The sequence below is a fragment of the Palaemon carinicauda genome, chromosome 1 (assembly GCF_036898095.1).
Source record: "Palaemon carinicauda isolate YSFRI2023 chromosome 1, ASM3689809v2, whole genome shotgun sequence".
NCBI classification, from domain to species: Eukaryota; Metazoa; Arthropoda; class Malacostraca; order Decapoda; family Palaemonidae; genus Palaemon; species Palaemon carinicauda.
This window is the reverse complement of record NC_090725.1, coordinates 213,279,808-213,296,536: the sequence shown is the minus strand read 5'-3', so window position 1 is coordinate 213,296,536 and position 16,729 is coordinate 213,279,808. Positions and strand designations below refer to the sequence as shown.

General features: G+C 37.0%; 1 protein-coding gene across 9 annotated transcripts in view; it reads right to left on the bottom strand.

The window, feature by feature from the left end:
* LOC137653925 (phosphatidylinositol 3,4,5-trisphosphate 3-phosphatase and dual-specificity protein phosphatase PTEN-like) overlaps positions 1-16,729 on the bottom strand; it is a 487,265-nt gene that overhangs the window by 161,804 nt on the left and 308,732 nt on the right. For all 9 annotated transcript variants that reach the window (XM_068387566.1, XM_068387584.1, XM_068387557.1 and 6 more), the window contains one exon: positions 10,135-10,273. In XM_068387566.1, the coding sequence (XP_068243667.1) occupies positions 10,135-10,273 (139 nt within the window). The remainder of the gene's footprint in view (positions 1-10,134; positions 10,274-16,729) is intronic.

The following is a 16,729-nucleotide window of genomic DNA, read 5'->3' as shown; positions in this document are numbered from 1 at the left end:
CCTTAAAAGCTTCACAGGCTGGAAGTCCTCGCGCGTTTTCTTTAAACATTATGCGAAACAAGTGCACGAAGTCAAACATTTTGTGGTAGCCGCAGGTAGTGTTATGAAACCTGCACCTAACTCTGCATAGAACAGTGAGTTACTTGGGACTCTAACTCTTCGGGTGCCTATGTTGACCCTCGAGTGATACATAGTGATGTCGAAAACACTTAGTGCTTTTATAACTGTTCTTATCCCAGGTGAAATGTCATAGTTGTCACATAAGTGCCGCATGCCCTGAGCATGATGTGTTTTAATCAAAGACTAACGTTCCTCGAGAACGAGTGCCTACTAATAAATTTGAAATTCCTTTTCAGATTCAAGAGCAAGTCTTTATTACTATGTACATTATAATTACTGTAAATGAACTTTACTTATTGCTGCAATTCATTTAATTTCTGCATTTGTGAAATAAAATTTCTATTTTATTACCTGTGCGTCTCAATCAGCTCCTACTTACTATGAAATACATGCCTGTCATAGTTTTATTATCCCCTTTTCCTTATGGTTCATGGAGAAATTAAGATACTAACTCTTAATTTATATTCACTCTGATTATGTAATGTTCCAATACGAATACTTACTCTTCATACCCCGGAGATGAAACCAACCTTCTCAGCACACAGTGTCCAACCACCACTGGTCTACTTTTCAGAATGTTCCTATACGAATGCCAAACATTCAGCTTCATCTCCAAGTTCTTCTATCAGGGTGAATAGCCCTTCAATACCACTTTGACGTCGGCATGGCCCGTGGGAACTTCACTGCCAAGGGGGGCTGGAAGATTCTTCCCTACGGTTCTTTACTAAGATTACTATGCTATTTTGTTAAAGCCTTTGGCACTTACTAATAGGGGAAAATCTACCACGATACATTGATTCTCTGGTATTCTTCCATCAGGACGCCATGGCTTGAGCCCAAAAAACGGATTTTGAGCGAAGCGAAAAATCTATTTTTGGGTGAGATAGCCATGGCGTCCTGATGGACCCTCCCTGCTACTTCGTCCAGTTTTTAGGTCCCACCCTGCTCTGCTGTATCATGGTGATCGGCAAGCAACTGGCTTCAGGATGAAGACGGTCGTGACGTCATTTAAGCAATGGCGCCCGTTTGTTTACGTCTCGAGTACCAGAAGTAGCCACGGATGAGATTAGCTATGGAACGGCTCCCAGCTATTCTCAGCCCTTACACACCGAAGCATTAACTCTGTTCGGGGTGTAGATAGCTATGTGGCGCGTTAATACATGCGTCCCCTGTTGATATACGATGTCTTAAAAGGGAAACCTTTAGGATACTCGCTCCAGAAGTTAGAATTCTGTGATAACCTGTGGTTAAATTCTCTGGGAATATCTTAGTAGTTATTTACCCAAGGAAGCTACCAAAAAGGAACCTTCCATCAGGACGCCATGGCTATCTCACCCAAAAATAGATTTCTCGCTTCGCTCAAAATCCGTTATATATATATATATATATATATATATATATATATATATATATAATATATATATATATATATATATATATATACATATATATATATATATATATATATATATATATTTTTCGCGGGTTTTATCCTTGTACATCACATTCCCGTCGAGAAACATGCCAATAAAACCCTCCAATATGGTCTATTTATTGTTCAAACCCACCCTATTATCCCCTCTATTGCAAATGTCGCTTGGACTACTTTCTCGAAGCACCAAAAACGAGACGTAGTTCTGTGAAGTAACATGACACCTCCAGACTCACGGTAACTTATGGCGCTTGGCTGGTAACTTTTGTTCAATCTAGAAAGATATGTGTGACGTCACAGCGCCTTCGACCAATCAGCTTCGCTGTACAGCGTCAGCTGAGTAAAACGTAAACAACACGTTGTGATTGCGAGATCGTCTGATTATTTTCCCGATTTCATTATTAATAATAAGTCTTGTTCTTTAATGAGATTATCAATATGACGGGAAAGCGTCGTGGTCTGTTTGAGGGCAAAAAATAGAAGGGTAAACTCATTTATGCATTTTTGTGTATTATTGTGTATTATAAAAAAAATTTTTATCAATGTTTTATTATGTAGAAAATTTGAGAGGGCATCAGTCAACTGACCCCAGCATATTCAAGTTAAAATATTATAAAACACATTACAGACATATTTCATGCATAGTTAGAATATTTGAATATTTAATACAACAAACTTTCGTTTATAACTCATTTACTGGCTTATGAAGGGGAAAATGCATACAAAATTAAGGGGTCAGGTTAGGTTTTCCCACAACTGCCAAAAAACTGTACATAGTATTGAAAATATTATAGGTTAACTGCGTTCTGCATAAAATTTGCTACTATTTATAACAAATATGAAACTCTTAGCTATTATATTTACCAAGTAATTCGCGATTGAAAATTGTCCATTTTCAATCGCGATTTCTGACACTTTTTAAAAATGGCGCTTGACATGTTTCTCGACTGAAAGACTCATATATATTATATATATATATCTATATATGTGGTATATATGTATAAATATGTATATGCCTAAATACATATGTATACAGTGGAACCTCTACACACGAACGTATCTACATCCGAATTTTCCAACATCCGAAGTAAAATTCAAGCAATTTTTCGGCTCTACACCCGAATTTTATTCCGACACACGAAGTAAGCAATTTTCGTCGTACCGGTTGTATCCGAATTTTTCGACACGCGAAGTACAATTCGAACACGTTCCTACTCTACATCCGAATTTTTTTCGACACCCGAAGAAAACAATACCCGTGCACGTAGATGGTACAGTACTCATAGCGCCGGATGTATTTTTTATTTCCGCCGATAGAAGGCAGCATTTTTACCTCGGAGGGACCCTCAATTAGTGTGGCTTGGGACATTCCTCTGTTCTCGTCGGCTTTGTGTGGTTGTGCCCTGTGCGTTCTGCTATTAACTGTGTTTTAATCGTGATTTTTTACGTTCATCCTTTTACGGTATTTTACGTAAATCAGGGGTCCTAAAAGGCTTAGTTTCACAAGTGGTAGTGGTGAGAAAAGGAATAAGGAAATACTTTCTTTAGAAGTAAGGCAAGGAATTATTGAAAAGCATGAGTGAACTTGCAAAAGAACATCACGACGAACTTACTACAGAGGAGCTCAAGGAACTCCATGCTATGTCTGAGCACATGAGTGATGACAAGGAAGGGATCGAGGAGGTAGAACATGTGTTAGGTTCGGCGCAAATAAAAGAGGTGTTAGGAAAATATCAAGACGTGGTCGACTTCATCGACAAATACCATCCAAAGAAATTGCAGGTTTGTCGTGTAGTTGCGCAGTTTGATGATGTTTCCCTAATTTATTTTCGAAACATTCTGAAAAGCTGTACCAAGCAACTTTCTATCAATGGCTTCTTTAAAAAAAACTACGAAGCGAACTCGTGATGAAGAGGAAGGAAGTGGTTCAAAGAAAACGGCAAAGAGTGAAGCGAAAGAAAGTGAAACAAAGAAAACGGCAAAGATTGAAGAGAAAAAAATTCAATCAATTTTAAGTGTTGAGTGAAAGTGATTAAAATTAATCATCAAAGAGAAAAAAAGAAAATGTAAAAAAAAATATTAAATATAAAAATAAAAAAAATAAATAAGCTAAGTTAGGTTAAAGTTCACTTAGTGTAAGTTAGAATAAGTTACGGTAGTGTACGTTTATCGTAGTTAACCTCTCTACCTTCCCGCCGCCCGTCCGTCTCCTCTCTGCGGTAAAGTGACGCTAAAAACCCGTTTCTTATTTATTATTTCTTGATAATTATTCTTTTTTACATGTTTATTATCTAATTTAGAGTGCATATTGTCATGTGTAATTATGTGTAGTAATTTATTAAGGAGTTATCATAGGTTTTTGGGCTCAACCACGGATTAATCCTATTTCAATGTATTCTTTTGGGAAAATTCGTTTCTACATCCGAAGTCGGTTGTGGAACGGATTAAATTCGTATGTAGAGGTACCACTGTATATAAATAAATAATATATATATATATATATATATATATATATATATATATATATATATATATATATATATATATATATATATATATATACTGTATACAGTGGAACCTCTACATCCGAACGTATCTACATCCGAATTTTCCAACATCCGAAGTAAAATTTGAGCAAATTTTTTACTTTACACCCGAATTTTATTTCAACACACAAAGTAAGCAATTTTCGTCGTACCGGTTGTATCCAAATTTTTCGACACGCGAAGTACAATTCGAACACGTTCCTACTCTACACCCGAATTTTTTTTTTGACACCCGAAGTAAACAATACTCGTACGCGTAGTCAGTGCTCATAGCGCCTGATGTGTTTTTTATTTCCGCCGATAGAAGGCAGCACTTCGACCTCGGAGGGACCCTCAATTAGCGCGGCTTGGGTCAGTCCTCTGTTCTCGTTGGCTTCTTGCGGTTGTGCCCTGTGCGTTCTGCTATTAACTGTGTTTTAATCGTGATTTTTTACATGCATCCTTTTACGGTTTTTCCGTAAAGTATGGGTCCTAAAAGGCTTAGTTTTGCAAGTGGTAGTGGTAGTGGTGAGAAAAGGAAGAAGGAAATGCTTTCTTTAGACGTAAAGCAGGAAATTATTGAAAAACATGAGCGTGAGTGAACTTGCTAAACAGTATGGCCGTAATTGTCGACGATCTCGAAAATCCTTAAACAGAAGGAAGCTATTAAAGCAGTGAAACCTTCTAAGGGGATCACCCTTATTTCAAAACAACGTAGCCCAATCATAGAAGAGATGGAACGACTTCTGCTAGTCTGGATCAAGGACAGAGAGATTGTTGGCGACACCATCACCGAAACCGTCATCTGCGAGAAGGCGCACGCCATCTTTACGGACTTGAAGGATTAGAGCTCTGGGGGTGATGCCTGGGGAGAGTTCAACCGAACCTTCCTCAGACGATTTCAAGGCATCTCGTGGCTGGTTTGAGAAATTTAAGAAACGGTCCGGGATTCATTCAGTTGTTCGCCACGGAGAGGCTGCTTGTGCGGACACAAAGGCTGCAGCTGACTTTGTCAAGAACTTTGAAAGGATCATGCTGGAAGAAGGCTACGTATAGCAGCAAGTGTTTAATTGTGATGAAACCGGGCTGTTTTGGAAGAAGATGCCCAGTCGAACCTACATCACCGCCGAAGAGAAGAAATTGCCTGGGCATAAGCCAACGAAGGATCGGTTGACTCTTGCCCTATGTGCCAACGCTAGCGGGGACTTTAAAGTCAAGCCCTTACTGATTTACCATTCCGAGAACCCTAGGGCCTTTAAGGCACACAACGTCGATAAGGACCAGCTTCATGTTTTCTGGCGATCCAACTCGAAGGCCTGGGTCACTAGGCAGTTCTTTGTGCAATGGGTTAACCAAGTTTTCGGCCCTTCTGTGAAGAAGTATCTTCATGAACAGAAATTGCCTTTAAAGTGCCTCTAATGCCTTGACAATGCACCCGCTCACCCCCCCGGACTTGAAGATGATGTCTTCGATGAATTTAAGTTCATAAAGGTGCTGTATCTTCCACCGAATACCACCTCTATCCTCCAGCCCATGGACCAGCAAGTCATCTCTAATTTTAAGAAGCTGTACACCAAGCACTTATTTAAGCAGTGCTTTAATGTCACGCAAAGCACCAACTTAACTTTGCGTGAATTTTGGAGAAGCCACTTCAACATCGTGCACTGCTTGAAGATCATAGATCAGGCTTGGGTGGGATTAACTCGAAGGACCCTCAATTCTGCCTGGAAGAAGCTGTGGCCTGATGCAGTTTCTCCCCGAGATTTCGAAGGTTTTGACCCCGAACCTGATCCCGTGGTGGGTGCAGCGGAAGACGTAGAGGAAATCGTCTCCCTTGGCAAGTCCATGGGTCTGGAGGTCGACACAGATGACGTTACGGAACTCGTCGCCGAACATCATGACGAACTTGCCACAGAGGAGCTCAAGGAACTCCATGCTATGTCTGAGCACGAGTGATGACGAGGAACGGATCGAGGAGGTAGAACATGTATTAGGTTCGGCGCATAAAAAAGAGGTGTTAGGAAAATATCAAGACGTGGTCGACTTCATCGACAAATACCACCCCAAAAAATTGCAGGTTTGTCGTGTAGTTGTGCAGTTCGATGATGTTTGCCTAACTCACTTTCGAAACATTCTGAAAAGCCGTACTAAGCAACTATCTATCGATATTTTCTTTAAAAAACTATGAAGCGAACTCGTGATGAAGAGGATGTAAGTGATTCGAAGAAAACGGCAAAGAGTGAAGCGGAAGAAAGTGAAACAAAGAAAACAGCAAAGAGTGAAGCGAAAGAAATTCAATCAATTTTAAGTGTAGAGAGTGAAAGTGATTAAAATTAATCATCAAAAAGAAAAAAGAAAATGCAAAAAAAAATATAAAATATAAAAAAAAAAAAAGCTAAGTTATGTTAAAGTTCACTTAGTGTAAGTTAGAATAAGTTACGGTAGTGTACGTTTATCGTAGTTAACCTCTCTACCTCCTCGCCGCCCGTCCGTCTCCTCTCGGCGTAGCAAGACCAACAACACCTGCGCTGGACTTTCTAAGGTAAAGTGACGCTAAAAACCCGTTTCTTATTTATAATTTTTTGCTAATTCTTCTTTTTTACATGTCTTTTATCTAATTTAGTGTGCATTATTCTCATGGGAAATTATGTGTAGTAGTTTATTAAGAAGTTATCATAGGTTTTTGGGCTCAACCATGGATTAATCCTATTTCAATGTATTCTTATGGGAAAATTCGTTTCGACATCCGAACATTTTCTACATCCGAAGTTGGTTCTGGAACGGATTAAATTCGTATGTAGAGGTACCACTGTATTTGCTTTTATTTCTTATGGCATAAAGTAAGCAACGTAGTAATGTACAAGCGCAATTCTTCAACAATAGTAGTTACAAGACCTAAAACAATGTAAAGATTATAAATATAAAAGTCATGAATAGGAAATATGAAGGGAATAATTTGATTGATATACCTGAAGTTGAGGAAGACCTTGATGTGCCCATGAAAACTCAGGCAAATTTCTGACAAACACATCTGCAGTTCCCTCAACACAGAGAAGCTGGTTTCTAAATTTGCTTTTAATAGTAATGACACTAAAAACCTTGTTCAAAAAGGTATGAAGTAAGAAATTGGAGTAAAATATCAAATACTTTTGCACAGATGACTGGTTACTCTTCTCTTACAGAAATCCAAAATACATCAGGTGGTACTTCATTAAACATTATCCTCAAGGTCCTATCACACTTCAGTTTAGTTATTTCTTCATCTTGTATATTGAGCCATTTTTCGAGAATCTGAAGAGAGCTCAGTAAAGGGGATTCTAACCAAATCATAAAAATCTGATGATAAAGACAGGAAACACTCAAAATGTTTTTCAGACACTGATTCCAAAGGGCTTGAAACTAATGGTATGGTTTCTTGACATAATCAGTCTCGGTGCTAACTTGAAGTAGTAGTGGAAACATTTTAACATTGCCTCTTGAGAGATGTTTTCCAAACAATAAGTTTATCATTGAAAGCAATAAGCCTGTCTGTTGAAGTCAAAATGTTTTCTTGTTGACACTGTATGCTGTAGTTCAGGTTATTTAAATGGTGATAAATGTCTGCTAAATAAACTAATTTCATCTACCAATCTGTGAATTTAAGATTTTCATAAAAACTTACTTTTTTATCAGTTTCTTCTCTTTAATGAAAAGAAGCAATTCTTCTCGCAGTTCAAATTCCCTTTGTAGAACTTTCCCTCTGGAAAACCATCCATGTTTTCACACAACCTGGCAAACATGTTTTATAAAACTGACCATGTTAACAGTTAAATCTAGAACTTGCTTTAGTTCCTCTCCCATAGATTTTGAACTAAGAACTTCTCAGTGGAGAACACAATGACTGGTCATAACTTCAGGGTTATTTCTTTGTCAAGTAAATCAAAGCCTTTTACCGAACCCATCAGGGAGGGAGCACACTCAGTGTAGATTCCAACATACTGATTCCAGAACATACCACAAGATTCAAGATATAAAGAAAATGTATTAAATATAAATAACCATTTGGTTGTGTCTGGCATCTCTTTATGGCAAAAAGATAAGGGTAAGATACCCTCATTTTTAAATCAAATAAATACTAGCAGCTGAGCTTTACCCATTATGTACGTTGACTCATCAACTTGTATGTTTCAGTTGTCTGAAATATCTCGGGACATGTCATTCACAAGCCTACTAACAGTATTATCAGAAACAGTTACTTTGCTCATAACTCTCACAGATTCCTCACCAATCATTGTCTTTACTCTTATTTTACTAGCGGGCATTATTAAACATTCAGCCATAATGTGACTTTCCATTTTTTTATCATGGCCACTAAATAGCTTGCTTCTTGTGCCTTTTCATTTGCAGTAGCCTTCTTTTCAAAGAAGAGTCTTTGTTTCTTTTGTGATTACACAAGTCTTTGAAAATTATTAGACTGATTTATCAGACAATGAGCTGTGATTAGTAGAAAAATGTCGCTTTACCTTGGCGGGGGCCAGAAGTGTGTTAAATCGTTTTCTCCCCACATATGATACGTAATGGAAGAGGATAGTTCTCATCCCTGTCCACGTGAATTCAACTGCCAAATATCTCTCATTATAATGCCAATATTTTTCTAACACTTGCTTCTTCTTTTCTTGTACTTGACTGAGAATAATTTTCACTCCTGCCTATTCAAATATTTCAACATCTCAGCCTTTCTCAATTACAAAAAGACGGTTGAAATTAAAATGGTTGCTCATTCTGTTCAAGGCACACTATTAAGAAATGAAAACGGGAGTATAGAAGTCCTAACAGATCAGCTCATAGCACTTATGAAATCTGTTCCATTGAAGAGTACAATATGAACTTGAGGAGTAATGGCTGAATCAACAAGATTAGTCTTTCCAGGCAATAGGGGGTGAAGGACCAGAATTACCCCTTTACGGAGGATTTACTGGACTTCTAAATTTTAACACAGGAAGTAGTGTAGTCAAGAGCTAGTGAAGTTCAGCACTCTTGAAAAATCGTACCGTTGGGGAACCATACTCTTCACAACAATTATATATCTAAATCACAGTATTGCCCCAGACACAATACACAAAGGAAATGTGTATCATGATCTCCTGGAAACAATTCCCATGCACATTCCATCCAGTAATTGCTAACGAAACCAAGGGAAGATATCTTAATGCGCAGTAAGCAAACAACTTGGAAAACGTGTGATTGTGGCCAATACGACGGAGAAACTGAAAGGGACAAAAAGTATCTGGTGCTGCAGTTCTGGGTTTCTTACCTCTTACTGCTAGAAGGTTCCATTCCTTTGTTAAGGACATGTATTTATTGAAGGGAGAAAGCATTTAAAGTTTTTGAATTTTGCAGGAAAATTTTGATTAAACCGAACTTCTGAAAATGTAATATGAATATCAGGGAGGTTCATAAAAAAATAAGTGCAGAGGGATTTTTGAAGGTGAGAATAATATATGAATGATGGAGGCTATAATTAACAAGTTATATATCACCTAATTACAAAGGTGAATACCTTACATAAACGATAACCACTTGTCTTGAATCTACAGTCCTAAAACACTACACAATCAAGAACAAAATCACATATTATTGCTCATAAAGCATATACTCTATCCAACTGCTGGGAACAAGAGGTGACCTGACAGACAAATTAAATTAATTTCTATTCCAATATTCAAATGGATTCTTAACCCTTTTATCCCCAGGCTATTTGGAACTTTCCAACCCTTTATCCCAGGGGGTTATTTTTTTTCAAGCACATTTTGCAATATAATTTATTTAAATTGCTCTAACAGCCTTAATTTTTGTCATAGAGAGGTCAGGTTGGTCTCATTCTCTTGGAAAATGCCTGAAGTTTCTGAAAAAATTATCAAAAATATGCAAAAAAAAAATATGAATAGCAGTTTTTTGCAAAGACGTACCGGTACGTCCGTGGGGGTAAAGGGATGGGTTTTGTGAAACGTACCAGTAAGTCCTTTGGGGGTAAAAGGGTTAAGTAACTACCTGAAGATGCCAAACTACAGTACTCACCTGGAAGTCCTTGGGTAACAATTTGTGGTGGGTATCTTTGTTGGCCTTATCCAACTGGTTTTTAGTTAAAATAGTTTGAACCTCTTGCTCCCTAGACCTGGCCTCAGAATCCCAGGAGTCACGAGCGCTCCCACACATGCTATTGATTAAACAAAAGAAAAAATTAAAAATATAAATACACAAAGCAAAATATCAGTTAAATAAAAAAAAAGTTGCATTATTTCTTCACTTATGTATAGTATTTTTTTCCACAAACTACTGCATAAACTGTGTGTAAGAACATTATCTTGAATTGCTTTCCAACAAAATACATATTAAACATATAAAAGCAGTGTAAAAACTAATTACAGTACCATGTATATAGTGGCTAAATAGAAACCATGGTTAGCTTTTCTTTTATATTGAGTTAAAATTTAGATTACCTCCAAAAGATGTCAAATCAATATTAATATATAGGCTAACACAAAATACTACTCAAAAGAAATTTTAATGTCTTTCAATCTTAGATAATAGTTCCACAATTTAATTATCGAATAGTATGTAGCGTCATAACAAAAATATTAAAGAACCAGGAGTACCCAATAAAAATAGTTGTTATAGGAACAACAATCCAACAGAATTCACAAAAAATAGCTAAGTACCAGAACATATATATTTTTCAATTAGTAATTTACACACAAAAATACTGCACAATGAAAGTACTTGAAGCTATACACTTTCAATTCAAAGAGCAAGCAGTGACACACAATAAATATGTCCCGGAATATTTTCAATGTAAAAATCAAGTTGTACGAGTGATATATGAAAGGGTATCAGCAGCTTATAAAATAGTCATTTTGGGACACAGACATTTTTGTATTTTGTCATATTCATGTTGTAAAAAGTTTTTTTCCCCTGCCAGACGTAAGATTATACCATTATTGGGTAAAATAGCAATTTTGTTCTCGCATATACAACCAATTTTCTGTATATTGGCCATAGTGACCATTGACATCATTACTATACGAGACAATTCTTCAATATTCATATTCATATCTTATAATCTCTAATACAAGACATTAGGCATTGGCAACACAAGCATAGGAGGTAAAAGAGACAATGGGAAACCATTCCCATTACAGCATAAAAGATTATTAGGTATTCATTATTGTGTTGAGTTGTTCTCCAAGTGCCTGCCCTATGTACACAATCTTTTGAGTTTCCTACATAATTTTTTTTGCTGTTCTACTAAATCAAGCAAAAGAAGAAGGGCTACAATAAGCAGAGAAAAATAAAAAATTAGTATGTCTAGATACAAGAAAAAACAAATTTGGAAAAAGAGGGCGGCGACTACAAACCAGGCGTCTTATAAAGCAACTGAACCTGGCAACAATAAGTAGTTGGCAAATATCAAACAATCTCCCAATTAGAAAGGGGATAGGGAACCTAGTAGCTATCACCTAAAAGCTACAATATATATCAATGAAGGAAAGTAAAAGAAAATCTTTAATTGCACTTTTCTCATATTATACTTTTATCTTATTCCAAATTCTATCTAGTTTCATTTTCAACATATTCTTATAAACAAAGATTATCCAGAATTTCAATAATAGAATTTTTTTTTTTATACTTGTCATATTTTCACGTCTCTGGAAGCTTGGAATGTTGATGTTACTTATTAAAATAAAAGAAATTTTCCTATTTTCTTTCCTTCCCATACAATAATGTCTCTTAAAAGAAATGAGACTGTAGTCTAACAACAATAATATGCTTTGCATGTCGTTCACTACTTCAGTCTCAAAGTCGAAATACTTTCCTATCCTCTTAACTCCACTAATTAGTAGTGAGGAGGGTGGGCATGCATAGCACGTGAACATCCGATGAGTATAGAAATAAGAAATTTCATTATTATAATTTTGTTTATTTCTATGAAATCTCCCTGATGTTAATGTTGCTGATTCCCACACTTTACAGGTGGTGGATAGCCAGTGAAGGAAAGAGTTGGGCCATTTAGTTTCTATAATCAGTAAAATAAAATCCTAGACTTACCTTTAGTCTAGGCTTTTGGTTACTTTACACTCCAAATGACATTAATAACCCTAAGTTAACACCTAAATACTTATTTATATAATAAAAAACCTTCATTATTGAACAACATTACAAGCGCAATTTAAAAAAAAAAAAAACACCAAATAAATTTGAAAAGGTTAATACTGCAATCAAGTGTAATTCTACCAAATCAACCACTTGAATTCAACATTCAATCAGAACATATCCCACCAACTATTATATGTTCTAAATCCCCACAAACACGACATACAATACCGTATACTGTTTCAAGAATACAGACTTGGGATAAAATTGTACTTCTTATACCATGAACCTAGTTTTCTAATCTCTCATTAGATTAGGATGCAATTTTCTTTTAGCCTTAGTGATAGAATATTATTGTATTCTCGGACAAAGGTCGTGTGTAAATCACAAATCAAATTAGGCACATTACCTTTAATGTCTGTAGAATCGTCCAAATAACATCAAATGTCTCTCACCGGTCAAGGAAAACTATACCCTGAATGTACGACCACCTCCAATATCCATAGACGAGTCCAAACAAAATTGAACATCCCATAAGTGTGAGATGTAAAAATTGCTGTAAACCTTAACCTTTAGCCTAAAATTAGCTTACATAGTCCCGTGGTTCTCTACGTTCAACCATATACAGTACACTATGCCCAGTGGATACTGGTCCAACAGCGTGACATGACGGAACTTCCACAACAGCACCAAGAAATCTACAATGAGTACAAAACAGGCCATTTCAATGCAAAAGACCCAGAAGGACATTCTCGGCAATTCCTCTTGACCAAGCACACAAACTAAATAATGCCCGTGACGGAAGTGGTGTTGGCCTTACAGATAATCCCAGTGCTCTGAGGGGCTGGATGGTAGCCAGACCCAATGTGGCCAGAGTTATGGAGTTTAAGAAGAACCTGTACCAAGTTCCAAAGAGGAGACAGGTCACCATGGAAATACATCAGGTGCACAGAAAGCATTTGACATATATGTATAATCACTTGGGGATGTCACAGAAGAACTGAGAAATCTCACTGAGAAGGATAGTCCACATTTGGTGGTCCAAAACACCAAAGACATTGCTGATCCTGCAGTTATTGAAACAGTTTCCACTGTACATCAAATTGGATAATAGCAGTTGGAGGCTTACTCAAATCATTGCATCATAAACAAAACCAAAGCTTCTGATGGATCTATAAAGAGGAGCAAGTTCCACCTCTTTGGAATGCACAGATCAAATGTGCCCAAGATAAGGAAGCCAAAACTGCGATGGGAACCAGGACAAATTCTTCCGTTATGACAATCACTTATATCCTACCGTGTTATCTGATGCAGGCAAGCTACACCTGGTAGTAAAAGTCAGCTGCTGGAGTGCCTAGAAGGCCTGATGCACCTGCTGTTGCTTCTGTTGTCCTTGATGGCATCATCATTGCGCAGATATCGAAGCCAGACAGTGCCAAGACATCTGACGAATATGCCCACCAAATCTTCATTCCAAATGTCAAAGGGAAACTGCGTCATACTTCACGACCTGACATTGCCTCGGATAGCTACAAAGACAGCGTCAAGGGAAAAGTGCGGAAAAGGGGTGTGACAGAGTGTGGTGATAAACTCCAATACCAGGATATTGGCAGAGTTTCCTACAAGTCAAAGCTCTTTAATTTCCTATCTGATGTGGTGGGTAAGTTCTTTTAGGACAAGGCAAAGGAACTCGTAGTCACTAGTGGAGAAGTAGTGATCTATGTTCATAGACTTGAAGATGAAAGCTCACGTAACCACCATCAGATTTACATTCAAACTATATATATATATATATATATATATATATATATATATATATATATATATATATATATATGTATATATATATATATATATACATATATATATATACATATATATATGTATATATATAAATATATATATATATATATATATATATATATATATATATATATATATATATATATATATATATATACATATATATATATAATATATATATATATATATATATATATATATATATATATGTGTGTGTGTATATATATATATTCATATATTTATATTATATATATATACATATATATATATATATATATATATATATATATATATATATATATATATATATATATATATATATATATATATACTGTATATATATATATATATATATATATATATATATATATATATATATATATATATACAGTCAGCGTGGATCGCCGTGTCCGGCCAGTCGGCCGGACACTTCGTTCCGCGTCTTTCGGAGTCATCACGATCATCGGGTAAAAAATCGACTGAGACTTATTGACTAATTGGCATCTTTTTGTCCAAGTTATCACCTACTCATCTGCCTGGGTGGAAAGTAGCCAGTGTATTTCCTGAAGCCGTGAAGTGAGGTCGTGTTCCGTTTAGAGAGCCGAGTTGCAATCGTTCTTTTGTGAATTCGTGTGGCATTTTTGTGTAACAAACAACCCCCAGTGATGTCTAAACCCCGTACAAGTCACGATGATATTGTAAGAGTGATAACTTGTCATAAGTTAGGTCTTCAAACGAAGGAAATTGTTAAGAACACCGGCGTAAATGAGAGGACAGTGAGGCGCTTGGTAGCCAAGTTCAAGGAAGGGGGTAGCGACGAAATCCCTTCTCATTCCCATGCTGGTCCCCCCCCCCCCCCGGGAAGATCCCTGATCGTACTTTGTTACTTTTAAAACGAAGCCTTGATGCAAATCCAACCTTAACAGCGAAGCAACTGAAGGAGCAGAACCCTAAATTGTTGAAAGACGTCAGTGTTCGTACGATCCAGGAAAACCTGTCGAAGCGCCTCGACTACGAGAAAGTTCTTGCCAGAAAAAAGCCAGCTTTAACCGAGAAACAAAGGAAGAGGAGGGTTGCTTTTGCCAAGACATACAAGGATTGGACCTTGGAGCAGTGGCGAAGTGTTTTGTGGAGTGATGAAGCGACCTTTTGTGTGAGTGAAACGGCCGGGGAAAAAGTTTGGAGACGCAAGGGGTCGGACCCTCTTAAGCCTTATCTCACGGCCAAGACAGTTAAGCACCCAGCATCCCTCATGGTATGGGGCACTTTTGCCTACGGTGGTGCCCCAAGGCTTGTTGTTCTTCCTAAAGGTGTGACGGTTAATGCTGACCGGTATCTGAAAATTTTAAAGGATAATTTACCCGATTGTTTTGCCGCTACTGAAACGGAAATTTTTCAGCAGGACGGTGCCCCTTGCCACACGGCTAAGAAGGAGAAAAAGTGGCTAGAAAATAGCGAAGTGGACTTTATTACTGACTGGCCAGGTCAAAGTCCTGATATTTCGCCCATTGAGAACCTTTGGGCGATTGTAAAAGCTCGGCTTCGTAAAGAAATTACGACAAACGTCACACTTCTCGAGGCGGCGCTCCATAAAGTGTGGGCTGAAATACCTGCCGAAATACTCCAAAACCTCGCCAATAGTGTTCCTCAATGACTTTTAAAGGTCAGGAAGAGGAAAGGCTACCCTATAGACAAGTAGCAGGGATATTGGTGAGTGTTCAATTAAATTTTATTTCATTTTTATTGTGTATTAGCGTTGATATTTAGCGGGGGACCAAATTGAATGCATGACGGATGCTGCCCAGACACAGCGATCCGCGCTGACTGTATATATATACAGTAGGGTCCCGAATTATGCGTGTTCAAATTATACGATTCCCCTTTTCTGCGATCCCTATTTTTCAAAAATAAATTTGATGTATCAGGGAAGCTGTTCAAAGTCTGCGAGTCAAGCACTATAAAATGTATCAAATCTGTTGTCTTTCTAAGTAAATTGGTAGCCCTAAATACGGTGATTTATAATAAATGTTACAAAACAATATTAACATTACATCTTATTAACATAATTTCATAATGAATAGCCTATTTAAGGATAAAATTTCACATCTACAATGAAATCAACTGTTAACTGTGCGAGTCCAGGTGACAAAATGTAAACAGAATTGTGGTTACGTTCTCGGCAATCTTTATCTTTCTCCAACCTTACGATAATTGTAATGGTAGTGTTAATGATGGTATATTAAAGCATTATTTTTGTTTAGTACAGTATATATAAAAGCCTTATTTTTCCCTCCGGCGTTCAAGGTTTTCACGAGTAGACTGGGTTCGTTTATCGGCAGTGAATAGCCTAAACTTCGGTAATGAGTCGGCAATATTTTGTCATATTTTAAACAGTATACATTTGATTTGCAAAGATTAGTTTTGTAGAGTAGACGGTAAAATAAAAATCTCTCTCTCGACAGATCTCTCTCTCTCTCTCTCTCTCTCTCTCTCTCTCTCTCTCTCTCTCTCTCTCTCTCTCTCTCCGTAACAAATAAAACTTTAGTTCACATATGGCAACTTGAGTTTAAGAATGAAATTAACATGACAATTGTTAGTTGCGGCGATCAATTCCTCGCTTCAGGAGGTACAGGAAACAAAAACATGGCATTCGATTACAACAGCTCTCTCTCTCGTGTTATACAATACTTACAAATAGATGAAGAAACCAAAATAGGTT